This window comes from Hippocampus comes, unplaced genomic scaffold (genome assembly GCF_001891065.2).
Source record: "Hippocampus comes isolate QL1 unplaced genomic scaffold, H_comes_QL1_v1.1 scaffold174, whole genome shotgun sequence".
Lineage (NCBI taxonomy): Eukaryota > Metazoa > Chordata > Actinopteri > Syngnathiformes > Syngnathidae > Hippocampus > Hippocampus comes.
The window spans coordinates 4861817-4883952 of NW_017805983.1; the positions used below are offsets into that span (position 1 = coordinate 4861817).

Consider the following 22136-nt stretch of genomic DNA (forward strand, 5'->3'; position numbering starts at 1 on the left):
ATTTAAAGTTTACAGAGTATATTGATAGATTCACCATTTGAGCGAGATACTTGTTCAATGCTGGTCTTTGGCTTCATCAGGTTAGATGATTTTTTTTTTTTTTAAACGACCAAAATTAGAGAATACAAAAATCTTTACACCAATGCTATCACCAACACTATCACCAAAGCAGCGGTTCACCAACTCAGAAACAACAACAATTTAATGTTTTTGTCCTCCAGGAAGACCAGAAGAAAGTCACCCATGCGTTCATCATTCGTAGACTGGATTACTGTAATGGCCTTTGAGCAGAACTTCCCCAAAAGAGCATTAAACAGCTGCAGCGTATCCAGAATGCTGGAGTTAGAGTTTTAGCCAGGACGAAGAAAGAGATCCTAAACATCACACCATTTGTAAAGTTGGCATTCAGTCAGTCACAAAATACTTTGTCGATTTTAAAACGGCACTTAACGTTTATGAATTCCAAAACGGGTTGGGCCAACAATACATCTGTGATATGTTCAGAGACTATAAACTTGGCAGGGCTCTCGGGTCCAAAGACTGAGTTCCACTAGTCCAGACCAGGGTCTATACCAGGGGTGTCAAATTCCGGTCCTGGAGGGCCGGTGTCCTGCATGTTTTCCAAGTCTCCCTGTTGCAACACACCTGATTCAAATGATCAGATCATCAGCAAGCTCTGCGCAAGCCTGACATTGAACCTGTTCATTTGAATCAGGTGTGTTGCAACAGGGAGACTTGGAAAACATGCAGGACACCGGCCCTCCAGGACCGGAGTTTGACACCCCTGGTCTATACCAAACATGGTGAGGCAGCATTTAGCTGTTGTGCTGCAAAAAAAGTGGAGCAAACTGCCAATGGATATCAAACATTCAAACACAGACACTTTCAAATACGGATGAAAAAAAAAACATTTCTCATGCACCTATGCATGAAATCTGCACATTATCATTCAACTCACCTAGACCCTTGCTTTTAATCATTTTAATCAAATTATTTGTATTTTATTTTTATGATGATTTGAAGAAATAGAAGACCAATTGCTTATTTTCCTCTCCATGTCCCAATACTTGTGTTTTGTGTGAATTTATTATTTCTAATGACACGCTCAAAAACTCAACACATGCAAAGTGTATTTCAAATTGCATGATTATGGTATCACACAGGATGCAAACCATATTAATGCCAAATTTGGAAAACTGCGTCGGGCGGTTTCACTTTATTGGAGTCACCGATTAGGTTTCACCCCATCCCATCTGCAGTTACACACGCTAGTCACACAAGGGTGGATATTACACTTTCTGGGCTCTTTTGAATCAGTTAGCCTGCACTGCAAGTTATGTCGTCCTTGAAGGAATGAATGGTTGTGTGCAGAAGGTATCAGGTACACCTGTCTCTGAGCCCGAACGTGGGCCGTCTCCTCTTGAGCCCAGAGCACATCCCTACGTGCAGAAGTGTTCATGCTCTCCCTCAAGGCATTCTCCAACTGCCCTATCCGCTCAGCTGTCTCATGCATGGCCTCCTGGGAAGCTGAGAGAGGAAGCTGAGGGGCAAAAGAATTTTCTTTTAACACGTTGGAAGGAAAGTGATGATGGCGAGAGTGTTTTATTTTTTAAATATTCAACACTTTCTTGTACTGTAAACTGATGACTAAATGATTGTAAGGTAACTAAGCTGAATTCATTAGAGAAATGGCGTCCAAAGCAGTGGTGAGTGCACAGTGTCTATTAAAAGGACACTAACTTAGAAATAAGTTATAAGCGTGTCATGAACTTTACAGACTTGCATATCGGCATGCACAACAAACGTGTGTATTCACATGCAGAGCAGGTGTGTATGTTGGGTGCATGTGTGGCCTCCACGACACCCGTGTTGAGTCGGAAAAGGATCACTCTCCACATTGGCTGATGGAACTGTGAAAGAAAACACCGAACAGAAATAATAAACCCACAGTTTCTCTCGCCCGCTTTCATTGTGGGGTCGGGGGGACTCGCCTTCAAGTTCACACGTTCACACTGCAGACTAGCAGTGCGGTAATCGGGTCACATGGGTATGGAGACACAGCCAAGACAAACTTGGGTAGGGTCACATTTTCTCCAACCACTTTTAGACACCCAGTTGCCGTATGGGACTTGTGCAGGCTCAAATCATAGGACACCCAAATGAAGTAAATAAGTCAAACGGTGATACTGACAGCAGCAATGGGATTCTCCCTGCAGGTCATTGAGAAAGGTGCCAAGCGGGGCAAGTCACGAGCGGAAACTTGTTGCTCGTCACGTCAGCGCCACACAGCTGGAGGTGAGCGACAAAACCCTGCGCACACACACAGAGGAAGCCTGTGTGCGTCAGCTCTGCAGCACTGTAATTGGACGTGACAGACGGCCAGTAATTCGATGCACCAGAATCAACAAGTGCTCCTCTAACCCCGCCCACCAGAGATATGTGCACGCACACGCGCACCCCTCCTCCCCCCACACACACACATTTGGACAAAACCACTCCACTCGCCCAAACCCCCATTGAGATGCTGCTGTTGCTGAGACCCTCAGCGAAACTACCAGGAGGCTGCCCCTGTACGTCAACGCAAATACCTGTACATCCTATGGGTGTTATGTGACTTTTATTAGCCAGGAGAGAATAGTGCTGTCTGTCAAGTATATAGTCTTCACGGATGTGCATGGGGGGAAAAAAATGGATGGATAATTGGCTCTACAGAACCAGTCATCACCCAGGTCCCCACGGAAAGGTCATTATGGAGTCTGGCTCTTTCTGGTGGGATGGAGGGATTATAATTATTACAAAAAACCAGAAGGGAGTGAGACACTTCCAGCAGCTGTGTACTCCTGAACACTCCCTAATACATACGGTATACATATGTACACATTGCTCACAGAAGATTAGGGCTATTTTATTTTTGGATGAACCTAAAATTTGACCTTCTCTGAACTTCAAATGTGAATGCAGTGTCCTGGTTCTCAGGATTTGGTATTGAAACGGTCCTATTCATAACACTGTCCACAGATCTTGAGACCGAGATGTAATCGAGCAACTGATCAACAGCATCTTGCCATTGAGAAACAAACAGGATATTCTCTGATGGAAGTACTGTATATATTCTAATATTTTCAGAGGTCTATGTGAGCATTAAGTAAAGATGTCAACATAAATTTTGGTGACCACTGATCGCAGTTTTGGCACATTAAGCGATGTTTGGATTCCTACATTACGGGTTTAGACTGTCATGTTGCATCACTGTATGGCAGGTGAAAGGGCATATTACGTCAGTGTCAGCAACTAAAGATTCCATGGGAGCTATAAACTCTTTGGAAATCTAAAATGAATGTAAATATTCTTTCTCTTTTTCTCTTCCATTCTGTAGCAGACAATTGTTGAACCGGATCGGAGCGATATGTCAGTCCATGCCTCTCTTCCACGGCGTCATGCACGGATGCTTTGTTTTTTCTGGGGGGGGTGGACAGAGACGGAAGCGCTTTAAAAGGACGAGGACGAGGGACGATTATTATATGAATAAGGACAGAGGGACGATGACGGAAAGATACCCAGGTAAATAGGGTAAAGTGCCCATCTCTGCTTACAGTAAAAAAGTAATAAAAGGCCACTTTGAGAGATTAAAGTGAACATTTCGGAAGTGTGTTTTCTCTGCGTTGGCCACAAGTGGAGTATGGTGCGATGGAGACGATGAAGTAGAGAGATGTTATCTCTTCATCCCACATAAAGTCTCCTGCATGGATGGGAAGCGGGAAGGTGGAGGCGCGGCCCTGTTTATGTGTACGTATCCTTGGGCATTTTGTGTTCCCCATGAATGCAGAGATAAATGTTGAGCAGTCGCGGTGAAAAGGGAGCAAGATAGGGGTGACTGCTGAGAAAACACTATGCAGTACACACAATTGAATGAAACAAAGAAAATATGGTAAAAATGCGACACAGTAGCGTGTGCTCAAAGAAAACGTTTACACGTTCGACCACAATGGGCGTAATTTTTAAGTGTGCTGTACTTTTACATTTTGTCTGTCTATTTAATTAATTAAAGTGACAAGAAGGAGGCAAAAACACTGCCTTGTGTAAAAAAAAAAAAAAAAACGAAAAAAACCCCATGCAGTTTGTCAAAGTAGAAATGTTGGAGGGAGCTGTGAGACCAAGGAATCTACAACCACACAAACACACACACAGACACACACACACACACACACACACACACACACACACACACACACACACACACACACACACACGCACACACACACTTTTATAGATATAATGATATTTTCGAACCTGCGATAAAGAATGTTGATGTCCGTCAGGCTGGGCATCTTTCCTGAATTCCACTGTCTGTTTTTGGATGTGAGGGGACTTGATTTGCCTTGAGAGAGAGAAAAGGGTAATTAATATATCATATACATACGGTGTGTGTGTGTGTGTGTGAATATATATATATGTGTGTATATATATATACACACATATATATATATTCACACACACACACACACACGCACACACACACACACACACACACACACACGCGCGCACGCACACACACACACACACACACACACACACACATTTTTTTTGCAGATAAATGATAGCATGAATGATGTGTCACACTGCCCAAAACACACCGCACATGCGTGACTCATGGCAGGCAAGATGAGTGATGGAGTCGAGGCACGCATGTAAATTGTCAACTGCAAGACACACAGACACAAAATACACATCTGACAGACATCCCGCACCCCACCTCGCCCTCAGGACAGCCACAATGAGAAATGAAGTTGATGAGACCGAATTTGCTAATTGCCTTTCAAGTTTGGCTTGGCTGTCTTTGCTTAATTCAGTGAATTAAGCACATCCCATTTCAATTAATGTGAGGCAATGGCCTAGTTTTAAAAACATGTAAGTTTTATTTCAAGGGTGAAACATGAAAAGGCGAGAAAGCTGACAGTGACAAATTAGCGTAAGAGAACTCCCCGGCCCTGTAAACAAGCCGTGAGCAAGCAGCTGCTAAAACGCGCCATATTATTATTCCACATCCATGCCGGCGTGTTGATTTTGGGTCAGCCCTACAAGTTGCCCCCGCATGTGAGCAAATATTTGCTTTCATTTCAACCAAAATGTTGTTTGTGTGTGTCCAACATGTGAGTGGTGTCGGTGAGCAATTCATTTAAATATGCTTAAAAAGAAGATGAAAACACAGAACACACACTCACCTGGCACGCACGCACGCACACACGCACGCACGCGCACACACACACACACACACACACACACACACACACACACACACACACACACACACACACACACACACACACACACACACACACACACACACACTCCAAATTCACTGTACATGCCTTAGAAGCGGTTAAGTTCATCAACCGGAGAAGTGATACATTCTAGAAATGGAGTTTCCAGCTTTGGAGTTTTTTTTGGAGTTTCCAGCTGTTCCAGGGCAGGTCTATCCTCTACACCAAACTATTGTTGGATGAGTGTGAACTTGGCCGCTCTGACCTCAACTCCTTCAAACACTTTAGAATGAACTCCAACAGTGACGGTGAGTCACCCTGATCTCACAAGTGCCGTTCTAGTCCCGCAGACGCACTCTTAACATCTCAGGGTGGGGTGAAAGCTATTATAACTGTGACGTTTAGATTTTCCCAATACTTGTGTCCCAATACTTTTTGTTTCCCTTCTTTGGAAGCATGGAAACGTGTGTTGTAAGAATGGCAGTCTGCACGTTCAGACTATGACTTTACAAAGGCATGTCATGTTTGTGTGGGGGCTTGTCTTGCCACTTTTCTCTGTCATGCACTCACCTGTGCCTTTCTCAGCTGCGCTTTTCTATCCCCAATTGCCTCATAAACTGAACCTGGTGTCGTATTCTGTCTCGTTTCTGGTTTGCTGTACTTTGTCGTCACGTCTCGGCTATTCCTTGTTCTCGCCGCTGACTCTTTGAAGCTGTCTGATTATAGACCTTGTATCTTTTTGCCAAACATTTTGGGATACACTTGCATTTGCCGACTGCCTGCCTACCCTTCAAAACAATCCATGACACACACTTTTCAAAGCGACAGGAGTTTCACAACAAGAATGACAAGACTACAATACAGTTTCTATACCCACACGCCATCAGGCTACTGACCAAATGACATCGCAATCTCAATCACATGGTGCATTACTTTCCTTTGCAATCCTACTCACTTGAATGCATGACAAAATAAACAAGTTGAATCTCACCAAACCACACGGTTTATTAATCAGTGTGTTTTCTGGAACCGTCTTTTGTTTCTGAGTCTTGCATTTCCTCCTACTGTCCATGAAAATAACACATTTCTATCAGTGTTTCCTTTAACCTGTGGTTAGACCCTCATAGACATCTACAGGAGTTGAGTCAAGGAACCTGTTTATACTGCAAAGTCTCCGCGTGTGTTTGCCTAAGCTCCGAGGCATGTCCACCGAAAACTAGCTGGTCATGAGGGCATATCGTCTCTCACACAGCTGCCGCCACAGGTGTGTCAACCCGCAGACGCGCTGGTGTCTTTTGATAGCTAATACAGTGCCGTCAAACCGTCCGGGCAAGGTTGATGAAGTAAAAAAGTGTGAGTAAGAGTATCGGGGCTGCATGTGCTCGTGCTAAACTGTGATCGTTATCGGAAAGGGACAATAATGTTTTAGGGAAGCACAATTTCTAAGACAGACAGAGTTGTTGGCGAGGGAGAGTGAAGAAAAGCACTGTGGATGAAACCTGATAGATTTGTAAGTCATTTTTCACATGTCCCTGTGCTTCTTCCACCTGGAGCTCTCGACACATCCATATTCCAACACAAACAGCTCCAATTTGCTCCATGTTCCAAGAGCAGATGTGTTTTTGATCTTTTTTAAACACGTTTCCCATCATTCATATCCCATACTCTGTTTTGAAATGTATTTAATTGGTCTGAACTGCGCCTTGGCAAAAAAAAAAAAAAAAAAGTGTCCTGCCAAGATAATTGTCAGTCATTAACAAGACATTTGGAATTCGGCAGGACGGTTTATATTGTGTAAACATGCAGAAAATACGTGCGAATATTTTTATGCAAGGCATTGAGAGAACAGCAGCTTGAAAATAATGTAAAAAATAAGTGTCAGTAGAGTTGTTCAAAACATTTAAAGTTCAGTCATGTGCATTGCAAGTATTCAACATACCAAAAAACCTGTGCTTAGGAACTAATAGATCATTTTCATGTGACGTATGCATACATTAAGTCTGGCTGCGCGTGCATCTTGGAGGCAGAAAACACACGCTTGTGAGTCGTAATAGTCTCGTGCCGTGGGTTGTCAGAATGGAAAGAGCACACGCAGAGATCGAGTCTTTTATAGAATTCCTGCTGGTAAACACCCCTTTCACAAAAAAACGGTGAAAGTTATGGTTACAAGCTTGACGACGTGAGAATTGGACTGAGGAGGCAATTAAGAATGCTTGTCTTTGCAAACAACAGTGACGTCATTAAGATGCGCGCACATCTTGGAGGCAATGTTTGCAAACATTGAAACTCATTTATAGTATTATACAAGAGGACAATGGAATTAAAGGCAAAAATAAGTTTGAAGTACAATGATCCGTGAACATGCATGGATGGATGGGTTGAGCGCTCTGATCACAAAAAAAAACCAACAGGGAGACAAAAAAACCCAATGCCTCGAACGTAAATTGGACTAATATTAAAGGTTAACAGGAACATCAGTAGGAATAAGATGTTCAGAAAATAAAATGAATGTTTCTCGCTTTAAAATTGCTTCAGATTTACAGTACCTTCAGGTTTTTTTGTAATAAATTTGAAAATGGAACAAAAGCCTCTGATTTTAAGGAGATGGGGAAAGCAGCGGGATTTTGACTGAGAGATGCTCAGTTTGGGTAAAAAGAGGAAAGATATAATCGAAATGATGTCCATTTTTTTTCTGTGGAACAAAACAAAAAGGAATGACGCACAACGGGTGAAGAAAAGGGGAGGAAACATGAACTCAGAAGGTTTAGAGTACGGCAGTTGGGTCAACACGCTGAAGTTTTATCTGAGACATTCGTCTTGATGCAGTGCTGAAAGACCCAAATGGGACAAGACTGTTTTCTACGTATAGATTCTTGATGGTACTTATACATCTTATCTTAGCTAAAATACCATCTGACATGTTGCCGAAATGAAAATGGGAAATGACAAAAACGACTTGAAGAATGTCATTTCGTGCTGTGTTTTGAGCTATACTGTCCATCACCGGCAAGCGATGATGAAACTTTTACTGGGTGGTTCTTAGAAATTGTGGTCCAACTGCATGGTCAAACACTGACTCACTTCGAGAGCCATTATTTTATCCCCTTTCCAATCAATCACCAGAGTACACTGCTTGGAATATTGCACACAGGGATTAAATAAACAACTTGACTGAGATTTGTGCTGTCATTTGTGTGTGAATATATTTTGAGTGGTGAAAAATAGCCGACGGAGCCACTTCCACTTCCTGACATTGTGTAATTAAGAGCTCTTTAAACATTTAAAATGCATCAGCTTCAAAAACACCACTAAACTGGCAGAATGTCAATGCAACACAATACCATTTAATCAAGTCCCACACTGTCCGTAATTTGATAATACATCGGCCCAAAAAAACAAACACACAAAAAAACAAAAAAAACAAAAACAAAACAACTGTAACTCACTGTATCCACTGGAACAAATGTAGTCAGTTGAACCAGAATTTCAATGGGTTTGCTGCCAAATACAATGTTAACACATTCTTTTAAAAACGTTAAAATAAATAAATCAATCAATCAATAAAACCCTACAACGCCCAAGTAAGCTATGTCTCAAGTGTGGGGATCATTTTATTGATCATGCATGTTCAATAAAAAAAAAAAAAAAAAATATATATATATATATATATATATATATATATATATATATATTTTTTTTTTTTTATGCTAGTTGCAAGCACTATTTTGTAGTGTATTCTTGAATTCGCATCGCCAGGTGTTTGATTATGCAAAATTCAGCTGCAGCCAGTGCGCATTTTGCAAAGCATATGCTGATCAAAAGAAGGTATCTACCATGCCTCCAAAGTAACGCTATGTAAATGACGGCCATTGCTGTAATAATATTCACCATTAAATTCATTTTCAACATCCAATTGGTTATTTGCACCAGTTTTTCGACTGAATATCATTGTATGAATATCGTGAAAGTGATCAAGTGTAAAAATAATTATTTCAATAATTAGTGCTCAACACTTGGTGCTCAGGTGCCAAGCGCTACAAGACGAAACAATGGAGTACCACAACATTGAACAATTTCTGGTGAACAAAGGGGTAAGTGAACTTTGATTTATTCACAGCACACTGCAGGATTTTTTTTTAAAGCATATATCATTTTGACCTGGTTTTGAACAGGTTTATATTTGGGCTCTCATGTCACACTCCTGAACCCCACTTACTGAGAACCACCCATATGCACATGTATAATGCACATGCATAGAAACCTCCCTTTCAGTGAAACTCTCCCTTACATACCAGAGTGCTTACCATGTCACAAGGATATGTTCAGACTGGGAGGCAGATTTATTTTCCAAAGTTATGTCTCCATATCACTACAGAAATAATCAAAACTACAAGAGTACAACAACATACGTAATTTCTCTGGAATGTTCCCAGATTTCTGCAAAAAAAAAAGCCAATTGATTGTTCCCATTTGGCACCAAACCCACTAGCTCAAAATGTGCTACACAGTATTTGTAAAGATTTAATTGTCCCCATAAAACAAGAAATTAGCATTTCGATAAATACAAAAACAACCAAGACAACATCATAGTAAGCTCTACAGTGGTACTGTATCTATTGTCAGTTTTCTTTGCTGTTTTATGAGTTGGTAATGAAAGTGTTTTTATCATCTGCCTCTCGCAGATCTTTTGCGGCATTTTCGCTATTTTTTATTGATTTATTTTTGATGAATGCTTTTGAAAAATCCGCAATGCACTGAAACCGCGATGCACTGCAACCGCGATAAGTGAACTGCGAAGTAGCGAGGGGTCACTGTATTTTTGTTCATCTATCCTTGATGAATAGTTGACATAGTGACAGTAAAAGCAATTAAATGCTCTTCCATTAGATGGCAAAAGGTACGGGGAAAACATTCAGGTAGGCCGGGGCCTGGAATCGCACTGAGAGGTGGACGAGCTAACCAGTCGAACATATACTATATATAGATATATATTACATTTCATTTTAACAAACACTGGTCAAGTGGGAAGGTTTGAAAAACATTATGGTGCTCGCAAAAGCAATTTCTCACATGGGATGAAGTTAGTTATCTATTAGTCTGTCTGTCTATCTGTTTCTCTCTCCCTCTGTATCGCAATACATTTTAAACAACTCTGGTTGGCAATTCTGATGGTGTAGTATTTTTTTGCGTGTAACAGCCAAACACAAAGTATACTCAACCAGAGCTGCAAACATTTCCACACAAACACAACTGGTCAGACATTTCGTTACATGATGAAAAGCAAATCATGTAGACAATTGACTGTATAAACTTTTGCATACAGGAAAACATGAGGATGGAAGCATTTTTCCAGAGGTATGAGGAAGAAATGGAGAGTTTATATCTTGCGGATTGCTCCTTTTTAAGTAGAGCACTTAGGAAGGAATCAAGGACTCAAAATGATTCAGTAACTCAAAAAGATGCTTCCTTAAGGACACCCAGAAGGGGCCATCTGTATCTATTTTTAAACACTCACCTCTCAAGATCATTTATTTTCTTCTCTCTGCCAGATCTGTCCGCCTCAGCGTCTTTCAGCGCCGCCATCAACCTTGCTACTTCCGCTTGCGACTTTCCAGATTCTTCTCTGTAGCGAGCCACTTCTTGCTCAAGAAGCCTCAGGCGAGCTGCAATATCTGGACACTTATGCAATGTGTCCTCTGGGTTTGCGGCCTTCGGGGTGGCAAGTTCATGCATCAGGTGCACAGAAAGTTAAGAAGACAAACTTTGGAAATTCTACATGAAGCATTTGGAATTTGAAAAAATGTCCATCATTTCATTGTGATGGTAAAATGAAGTGCCAAGATGCTTCATGAACCAGTTGTCATAGATTTTGACTCCTCTAGATCAGTGTTTTTCAACCGGTGTGCCGCGGCACACCAGTGTGCCGCGAGACATTGTCAGGTGTACCGCGGGAAAATATCCAATTTTTATGCCTGTGCCGTCTTTCGCCCACAAAGTAATCATGTAGTACCCTCCCATACCGCTAGGGAGCAGCAACAGATAGCCAATTGCCTTGTGTTACGACGAGAGACATGCGAATTTGTGACGCATGAATGCAGGACGACAGTGAAACAATAAATATGAAAGATGATAAAATACTGTTTTCTTTGTGTTCATTAGATTCCAATTCAAGCTGTTATAACGTCATTCTTCAATGTTAAAAACGGTTATAGTAACAATATAACATGTTAGTTGGTAAAATAAGTGGGGGGGGGAGGGGTTCACATTTTCAGCTAGCGGTGTGCCGCGAGATTTTTTTCAATGAAAAAAACTTCAAAAAGGTTCGAAAAACCCTGATTTAAACAGCCCCAGGTTTCACACTGATTGAGTATAAATAAACTGAGAAATTATATTTTAATTAAATACACTGTTCAGAGTGTCATTTTATCACATTTTTGGTTAGTGGTGTGCCGCAAAATTTTTCCAATGTAAAAAACGTGCCCTGGCTCAAAAAAGGTTGAAAAACACTGCTCTAGATGGCACTTTCTGTTCAACATTGGGCTGAAAGCACCAGGTTTCCCTGGCTGCAGAGTGCAATTAGAGGAGAGGCTCAACGTGGGGTAGGCATTAGAGACTCTGCCCACACGGATTCTAAGTGCATTCTTTTTTCTTTATGTATTTATTTATTTAATTGATAATTATTTTTATTATTTAATTTCGTTAAAATTTTCTTTGGTGGTCAGTGTGAAAGGGCTAATTTAGCTGAAAAAAAATACACAAACCAAAACAAACAGTCAAAAAATACCCGTCTTTTGATTTACACCAATGGTGATCTACACATTCAGTAGCAGTCAAACAAGCCTTCTCATTTGATAGCATGAGAAAGTCTGTTGAAGCTTTTGACTGCTCTCCTGTCAAATATGGAAACCAACACAAGAGCGTTATAATAGCATGACACTTACCGTGGAGCTAACAGCTGGTAGAGCTTCTATTTGGGCTGGCATCTAGAGGGTGAAATGAGTGGGAGAGGGGAAAAAAAAGTTACACTAGCTTGTCTTACTTGGAACTTTCTTTGACTAAAGTCGAGAAGGGCCAATGACAAGACAACAAAGTCATCACTTCAAAATAGCTTGTTGCATAGATCAGGGGTCCCCAACCGCCGGTCCACGGACCGGTACCGGTCCGCAGGGCATTTGGTACCGGGCCGCACAGAAAGAACTTGCCTTAATTCCGTTTTATTTATTTCGGAATACGAAAGATGTTTTATTTTGAAAAATTACCGGATTCTCCGTTACATTCGTCTGTGTCACGCTTGACACACGTCAAACCGCGCTTCTTCGTCACGTGACCGATTACGCTAAAAACAAAACGCTAGAGCTCGCAAAATGAGTAATAAAACTGCTGGAGAGCGCAAATGACGGCGGCCTTAAAAGTACGTTCGAGACAACTGGATTAAAGTTATGGCTGAATATTCTGAGATCGCCACAGTAGCACTGTTGCTATTTCCGACATGCTACCTGTGTGAGGAGGGGGTTTTCTGCAGCAACGGCGACTAAAACAAAATTACGAAGTAGACTGGACACACTTGAGGTGTCATTGTCTCCTATTACCCCGAGATGGGACCGTCTGGTTGCAGAAAATCAAGCTCGGGGCTGTGGTGAGTCGTCATTGTCATGCACTTTGAATTTGCGTTGTATCGTATTTTGAAGGCATTAAACATTACCATAGCGATCGGAGTGTTGCGGCCAGATTAGACGCTCCTTGTGTTTATTATTATATTTCGAAAACACCACAGTTTCCATGCAGCTCATACCATATTATTTTGTTGTATTATTTCCGCCACACCTTAAATGCCGGTCCCTGAAAATATTGTCTGACATAAACCGGTCCGTGGGGCAAAAAAGGTTGGGGACCCCTGGCATAGATGGCATAAGAATATGATGTGCCCATCTTACATTAATGCCATTACATCCATTGAAAGAAAACTATTTAAAGACTAACTGAAACTGTTTCAGTTTTGTCTTTAACTTCATACAAGCCCATGAGGGAAGCCCTTCCTTCCGACCGCTTTCAATATTTGTCTCTTTGAAAATAGCGGTTGCTTCCCCAAGTCTTTTACTATCTCCGGGATGAGCAAATACAAAATCATGGGAAGCGGATGCGGTGCTTTAAACAAATTTGAGATGAAAAAGCTCTGCTAACAACTCCACTGAGTCAGACACCAAACATCTGCAAACACCAAACTGCAACAGCTTTAAGAGATTTGCCTCACACAACTGCAGTATTTACTTGCTGAGGGTTTTTTCTTAAACACTAGGGTCAAATGAAAGCAATATTTCTAATTATTTATCTATTACAAGGAACTTCGTATTTTATTAAACATACAAATAGTGAAGGGATTGGTACATAGAGAAATAATCACTGAGAATTGAAAAAAAGTGGTGTGTTGAATTTATTCCATTTTATTTCGTCAAACCAAAATAATCTCAATCCAGATGCATTTTGTAAGACGTAATTCATATATAGTCTATTTAAGAAAATGTGTCCAAATCCAGATGGTTTTATTTGCAACCACTTGATGAAATAAATCGAATAAATTCAACTAAAACATTTGTTTCAGTGAAGTTCAGTGAGCTTTGATCTCATCTGCTTTGTAAGTCAGCAATTCACCAGCAAGAAACTTGATTACAACCCACCATGAATGAGACAGACAAGGGGCAACTCTTATTTCGTTGCATTTAGCATTTGCATTGCTACCACAGCATCGTAGAAAAGTTTTCAATTACAGGATCTACAATATAGGTAACTACATTGAAAAAAGTCAACTGATCCCTTTTTCAACGGGCAAGACATTTTGCAAAGTGTGGTAGACATTTGTTTTCAATGAAATGGTAACGGTTGTGTGGATACAAAACCACTTTTTCCAACCATCTCTTAATGTGCCAACTAGCTTGAGAAGTTACCTAAAAGGTGGAGCTAAGCAATTAAATGTTCAACAGAGAAATATCACGGCAGCTACGGAATGAGATCTGATTTAAACCCAAAGCTTAACGTCGCGTGCAGAGCTGAACGGAAAAGAGGAAAATGGTCGATTTCAGATCCTGCAAAACGGCCACAAAATATCATAAAAAGAGATATATGACATAGTGTAGCATTAAGATGGCTTTGCCATGAACACACAACCCAGGAAGGGCCTCAACTGTGTGCGCTTTTACACGACGACACAACATTCCACAGTAAGACGACTGTCGACATGAGGACCAAAATCTGGGGCCATCTTGCCTCTATTACAGCTATAAGACAACCGCCACAGGTGGACTACTGCCAAAATGACTTCTGGGGTTCGCGCCATGTTTCCCCTCTTTGTTGCCATTCGTGGTATATCGCACTTTTATGGTGTGGGTTTGATTTTATTTTTTTACGTATGTATGAATAGTGTACATTTTTATGTGCACTAATCTATGAAAGCATGTTTTTTTAATTATTTTTGACCTCCGGGGTAATAAATATTCAATGCTCGTCACATGGTAATTCATTCTAAAACACGTTCATACATGCACACTGCATGCATACATACGTACACGTACGTACGTGTGTAAAAATATCACACGAGCTCATCGAGACACCGAAGACCATGCGTGTTCACACAAACAGCAACACCGTAAGTCCGTATGAAGAATTTGCAAGTTTACATAACAGCTGCGGATGAGACTAAATAATCCAATTATGGCAACACTTCTGTCAGTGTAAATCTGCTGGCTACAAAGAGTTATCGAGCTGCCGTCCCTTTTTTTGTGGCCCAGCACTCACCACAATAACTCTTAACAGGAATGAGATGTGTGTGTATGCTTTTTATGACTATAAAAGAAAAGTCGCTCATAAATTCTGGACAGATGACAGCGTATGTGCTGGTGTGTGTGAGGGAAATGGGAGGAAAAATACTCTGACTTGGCACCCAATAAGGGATGGAAGGAGTTTTATTTCGCCATTAATCACCTCATTTTAATATCAGCAGCCTAAGATCTATCTCACGCAGGACGCCCTGTCAATGCTGAGTTGCGAAGATTATTGTGGATACTATCAGGGAGGTACCAGAGAGGAATTAAAGATGCATTTTGGATGCTGTCACAAATAAGGAATACAGTATTTGGATTTACCGGTTCCTGCAGAGTAGTGAACAATGTGTGTACTTTGAAGCCACTGTGGTGATTAGACATCAAACACATATTTGGTCACGAGCTGACTTTGAGTTACGTTCATTCAGATAGCTGGCAGACATGCAACAGAAAAAAAAGCTCCATGTAAAGCTGCATATCCGAGCGTGGTTAGTAATTAAAGGAGCCCAGCCAACGAGTGCGCGTAGAACATTGAATACGTAATATTTCTTTTTTTTTTTTTTTTCTCTATTCTTCGACCTGGCTGGTCTGCAAGAACTGTCAACCGCTAAAAGAGGTAATCTGCGGATTCCAGCCATTTAAGTAGGTTATTGAAACTACCTTTCCATTTCAACTCCAATGAAAATACAACGTGAAGGCATTTGCTTGATATATTTGACTGTTATTTATTTTGGATTGGTTTCATATATTTGAAACGGTTCTTAATATTTGTGTTCTGGAACTGTACAGTGTGTGTGTGTGTGTGTGTGTGTGTGTGTGTGTGTGTGTGTGTGTGTGTGTGTGCGTGTGCGTGTGCGTGTGTGCGTGCGAACACTGATGTTACTTTTTCCGCATACTGTACATTCATACCACTCACAATCTTCAGCGTGCACAGTTCTTGAATCAATAAGCAAGTCGTTTCGCCCATTTGTTCTCTTGCTTTTGGATTATTTCGGTTTCGTCTCATGGTAAAAAAATAAAAAATGAGTACAACAACGACTTACAAACTGACCAGCGCTGACATTGACACTTTATAATATTATCTCCCCCAACACCATTTGTTTCACTTGCTCCTCTCGGGTGCCGCTGAGCATATACATTTGTGAAAAACACACACATGCTCACGTTTCCACTTGTGAAGCGCCCCTCCTCCTCCGCGCGCTCACCCCATACAGACCTCTCCATCGGGCCTCTGGCCTTGCTTTGGGCCCACGATCGCAGGCTGGCTGGGGGACAGTTTCTGAGGTTGGAGGGTTGACAGCTTGTCCTTCAATTCCTGGTTGTCCTTCCTCAGTCGCTCCAACTCCTCCAGTTGAACCCTGTCCGCCCGCTCCTTCTGTTCCCGAAAGGTCTCGATGACTCGCTCCTGAGAAGTGAGGAAAATTGAGAGGCATGAGATTGACTCTGGTAAAGACCTTAAAAGATATGATCTACTTGCGTGCTTATTCCCATTAAAGCTATAAACCATTTCACTTCCAAAATGCAAACGACTGTCCGTCCTGGGTGACCATTCGGCTCCCCGCTATCGTTAATGAAACGTAGCCTCTTACTGAATTGGCCCAACAGCGTGTTTTGTAAAGGGCAGCCAAGCTCATAAAAACAAGTCTGAAATAGGTCCACCATAAATAAGAGCTGGGACAGAGAGAGATCAGAGCGAGACGCAGTATCGAGACAGATTTATTGAAAATGGATAACGCAGTACTGGAGATAATTTCCTTACAACTCCACGCTGACTCCTGATAAACCAAGATGGAATGTTTATATCATAATTCTCCCCGTTCTCTAATCACAGCAGCGCGGCTTTGAGCGTTGGCCCTGCACGTCTACAGCACGGGTGGGAGAGCAATACAAGGTGTGTATCGTAGCTGTGTGGACTGAAGCCATTATCAAGGTGTTTATTCAGGTGTTTATCTAGGCACGCGGCGCAACTCCGAATTGGGCCTTTACGATGTGGCATTGCAGCATGATTGGCAGCTTTTAAACCCCTGGGTAAATTGGACAAACACACCATCGAACTCGACCTGGCACAGCAATGCACGCAGAGAAGCTTTTGGAGGAGCAAGAGAGAGAGAGAGAGAGAGAGAGAGAGAGAGAGAGAGAGAGAGCGAAAGAGACGAGGAAACGGCTAATGGGCCATGGGTGCTTTCCTCATGATGAGCTGTCAGAAAAGTGTTTGGTGTTTTGGGTTGGAGACCAGGATGTGATGGAAAAACAAAACAAAACAAAAACAAAAACAAAACAAAACAAAACGAACAAAAAATCGCCACAATGAGGACGGATGTGTGGCGCCGGGCGTGCGAGTGCAACATGAAATACAAACAATGGCAGAGTGAGCTCCAGGCTTGGTCTGGGCACTAAATCCCAGCATGTTAATTAAATCTGCAGGACTGTGGCAACCAGGTTTGTGATTAACAACACACATGATCACTCCTGGAAACACATTGCACGCCCAAAGTACAAAAAGCTTGCCAGTGCTCTTCTCATCACAGCTGAATTCTGCATTAAGGAAGCTGTGACCAAATATGGTGGGTTTCGTATTTTTTCACAAACTGAAACCATTGGTCTGTCCGCAGACGGTCTTTTATTTCGACGCATTATTTACCAATTCAAAGTGTTGAAAATAACTTGGGAACAAATTGACTTCCTCTCATGGATACTTCAACTATCGAAGAAATGGGGATTCGTATGCATGGGCGGCAATATGTCGCCTCAAGATTGAAATTCTAGGTGTTTTTTTTTTAAATAATCATACAAATAATAATAATAATAATAATAATAATAGTATAAGTACAAATAATTAGATACATTTCAGTAACACTAGTTGTATTTAAGTACAGAAGGAACTGGTCAGCCATGAAGGTACACTTACATGCAGATTAATTCCTGTGTATAACGCTGCTTTGTCAACTATTTTTTTGCATATTGCATCACTCTCTAAGACCTTTTAAAAGAGTTTGAGAAGCCGATGTAACCCCAGTCATTCGGTTTTGTAAGGTATTCAATGAGTTTGATGTGGATGGTGCCTTGGCGGGAACACAGATTTTGATGTGCACAAGTGGTGGCAATAACACATCCGTGCCATTTCAATTGATATGACTGTAAATTGGCAGTTTCATATGATTAAAATTATTCTATATACCTGGATTTTTTTTTTTTTTAATTTCCTGAAAAGTAGTGATTTGGGACAACTTTTAGTTTAGAGAACCAAAAAGAGAAAAGATTATCAGGACGAGTTGATGGATGGATGGATTGATTCCTCCAAAGCACTGCACAAGGATGAATTTCCAATTCAGTGTTCTCTTAAACTCCCTCCATGCTGCACTTTCGGTTTTCTCACATCTTCTTGTGTGGTCCATTGTCTAGATATTAGGATGCATATGCCCATAAATGATGACCATGAGTCATGGCAAAAGTAGCAAACTAATGAAGCTTTAGCCATTGAACAATGGCCTTAGAAATCTGTGTACCTTGATGAGTAAATGTTTCCAGACCGTTAAAACCCATCTGGTGTTCTAATGGTTACATTTTGTGACTACACAGTGTCTGACGAGCTGGTTTTAGCATTATCACCAACATCATGCTGTTTCTTGACCTCAGCTCAGCTAAGTTGAGGTGCAAACGTTACATATACGCCTCAACTGTCATCTTTGTGTTTTGCTATTTTATTTTAAATTCATATTTGCACACTGTTTCCTTGTACCTTCTCAGACAGGGCCTCCTCCAGTGTGGCGAGGGCTGTGTCTGTGTTGCTGGAATCGGTCTGAAGGCCTTGGACCCGATCCCTTAACCCAGACAGCTGCTTGTCCTTGTCCCTTAACTGCTCCAACAGGTTATCAATCTGGCAAAAGAAAGTTAGTGAAAGCCAAGTGAAGCCCTTAACAATCCAGAAATGGCTTCAGATTCCAGGGTCAATTTGACTCGTCATATACATGAGACTTTAGTTTAAGAAAAACATGACTGGAAACACATGTAAGCGCAAGATAGAGAGATTGGAGTCACTTACTGTAAGTTCATGTGATTGTAACTGAATTGCTTTTATTATTATTCTTTTTGAATGATACAAAGACTCAGTTTGGAGAGCTTTGAAACTAAAATATAAACAGTGCATTTGTTCTAACTTTGTAAAACAAAGAAACTTTTTAGCTTCTCTTCCTGGAACATCTTGGCCTCTGTACACGATGTATCAAGCCATTGAGTGAAACCCCTGTTTTTTTAGAAGGTCACGGATTGTGATTTCTTTCTTTTTTTTTTTTTTTTTTTTTTTTTTTTTTGTGCTTAGTTGGTTACCGATGTAAAATAAAAGAAATTACACCCATAATAAGTATGCAAAGCGTAAAATTTGTGGACGTGAGAATGCCTCTAACAGACTTTGGAGAGAACAATGTAACATAACATTTGATGTTACTGAAAACATCAAAGAAATGAGAAAAGCAATTACTCCGGCGACCTTTATCTCAAATTCAAATGGCCCCAGATAGGACAATGAGTAATAAAACTCAAGGTTTATACTACAATTTAAGAATTGTAATTGCTGAAGGGAAAAAAAAGAGCTGGTGGAATGAATGAAGTAAAATGCAATGCATCCTCAGCGCTTTTCAGTAGGACAACAAAAAGTCACATTTCTTTCCGCCTCCGTCTCTTCTCTGCCTGTCTTCAGACACACAAAGCAAAGTTCAGGCAGTCATTTATACCATAGTTAATCCAAGCTATTTTTTTTTTCTTTTTTTTAATTCGGAATGGATCTCAACTTTAACAAAATAATGTTAATCTATATAAGTAAGACGAGAATCTAATAAAACCAGAAAAGCACTTCAGGCCAGAAGAAGGGGAAAAAAAAAATCAAATGGGAAGCCACATTCCCGTCATGGGTACATAGATAGATAATGTTGAAATCTCCACAGCTATTGTCCAAATGAATCCAATTAGACTTCAGACTTTGGAGTGCTGCACTCTCTAGAGAACAAGCAGCGAGCTTTAATGGGGCCAACTTGGGCTTGGCGAAAGAGAGAAAGTAGCAGGAGGCAATGGGAAAAAATAGGCTTGTTCCCTTCAGTAAATCTTGATTGTTAATAGCAGTAATTACACTTCAAGCTAAGTACGCTGATTGGTCAGTACATAGACGATAGCGACAGTAAACCCTTCAAGGAATGACGAGAACATTTCACACGACCACTGACAGAATTCCAGCAACTTACCCTTTTTTTTTCTTCACCATTTTTTTTCTGGTCAGTTTCTTTAAATGCTACGTTTTCACATACGATAGGCTTCTAAACACTGTGGAAACATTTAAACACAATCGTCTTCAAAATACTGTATGCCCGAAACACACTCATACACACTCCCGCATAGCATTGCTCCCGACCGACCCTTATGGACAGCACAGAGCCCTATTTCAGGTCAAATTGAGCATATCGTTCATGCTCTTTAGATAAATCATTACCCTCTTCATGAGGCCGATGTTTGCCTTGGCCTCTTAACATAAAATAAGCAGCAGTCAGTAAAATATTGACCTTGACATTCAGCCTACTGTGGAACTGTCTTATAAAACCCAACTTAGGTCTCAGACTGAAGGAATTTGTCATTGGAATCACATCGATCTGAAAGGGAATGTGACATTTTATCCAAAATGTAAGGAGCTCGGACTAGTTTTTTTTTGTTTTGTATTTTTTAATGGCTAAGACGCAGTTGGCTTCATGCCTCTGGAAAGCAGAGCCTTCCTTAAGGAGCTTGGGTGTTGCTGATGAGAACAGCAGTCAAACTCTCGGTGCAGATACCAAGCTCCGCTCACGCATGGGCTTTGAACATCAAGTTGTGGTGCACGGCATGTGCTGTCCCACCGTGTACACCTCGTGCTCCACCAGACCTCCTACAGTGAGCTGCTCTCATGACTTGCACTTTGACTTCTTGGACGCGTCAATGTGCTATTTTCAGACAGCTCTATGTCTGCCTCATTCCCAGACACAAACAACTCCAAAATGTTTATGGCGATCACTTTATCTATGAGAAAATGGAAGCAGACTAAACTATGCCCTTGAAAGTTGGAGTGCCGATGCAACGTTATGATTCTGTGGAATTCACACGCCACCAGCAGGTTGGAGTTTCAGCCGAGAGTTCTTAAAACATTGAGGGCTGATTAGATTAGGTTTGACGGACTATGAAAACGTGCCGCTTTTAATATGATGTAAGCAGAAAATAAGGAGGCAAAAATTGAAAGCAGAGTTTTGAAAAATGGATTACTCTCCCCACCCCCAAAGAACATAAATTGTTAATACAACATCAAATTTAACAAAATGATCAGCTGCACTGCAAAATGATCACTGGCTTACTATTGCATTGTGGTTATAGTTTGTTAGTAACATTGTTATTAGAGCTCAGTTTGACGGAATGAATGAAAAGATGTTGAAAATGTGCTTCTGGCAAAAACACTGTGACCCAAAAGCAACATGTTCCAGAGGAGAACCACAAACTCAGTTGACCCATCTGTCTTCCATCCAAAGAAAGAACAAGAACTCAGTGGCCTCCGGAAGAATCATTTCAGCAGAACACTGAGGAGGCCCGGATGGAACGTGACCACCTTAGCTTTACAATTGTTTGGGCAGCAGTTCTCAAGATATCGCTTTTTCTCAGAAAAACCAACCAAGTCTTCATTTTTCTCCCCTTCTAAATATCTATAAACGCAAAACGGCGACTGTCGTCAAAACTGACATGCACATACTGTCGACGCACATTTCCAAAGGACAACAACCGAACAAAATGTCAGAACTGATGGAGTACTTCCCAGGAGAAATCTAGGTCACAGTCAGTCACACTGACTTTTGAGACTACAAAGTGCAAAGTAGTCCTGGATACTGTGCACGCTGTGATTAGAGCAAAGCAGGCAAACATTCCACACACACACACACACACACACACACACACACACACACACACACACACACACACACACACACACAGCTGCATCTGCATTCTAAAGTGGGTTGTAAACAAAATATTTCAAAGTATACACCTGCATGCTAGTCCC

At 41.2% G+C, this 22136-nt stretch overlaps 1 protein-coding gene across 3 annotated transcripts in view; it reads right to left on the bottom strand.

Moving 5' to 3' along the window:
* The window catches only part of LOC109528704 (ERC protein 2-like), a 139626-nt gene that overhangs the window by 78901 nt on the left and 38589 nt on the right, over window positions 1-22136 (bottom strand). For 2 of the 3 annotated variants that reach the window (XM_019891631.1, XM_019891629.1), the window contains 6 exons: window positions 18816-18953; window positions 16293-16481; window positions 12203-12244; window positions 10777-10970; window positions 4291-4378; window positions 1388-1540 (listed from right to left, as the gene is read on the bottom strand). In XM_019891631.1, the coding sequence (XP_019747190.1) occupies window positions 1388-1540; window positions 4291-4378; window positions 10777-10970; window positions 12203-12244; window positions 16293-16481; window positions 18816-18953 (804 nt within the window). The remainder of the gene's footprint in view (window positions 1-1387; window positions 1541-4290; window positions 4379-10776; window positions 10971-12202; window positions 12245-16292; window positions 16482-18815; window positions 18954-22136) is intronic. The other variant, XM_019891630.1, reaches the window with a different exon arrangement.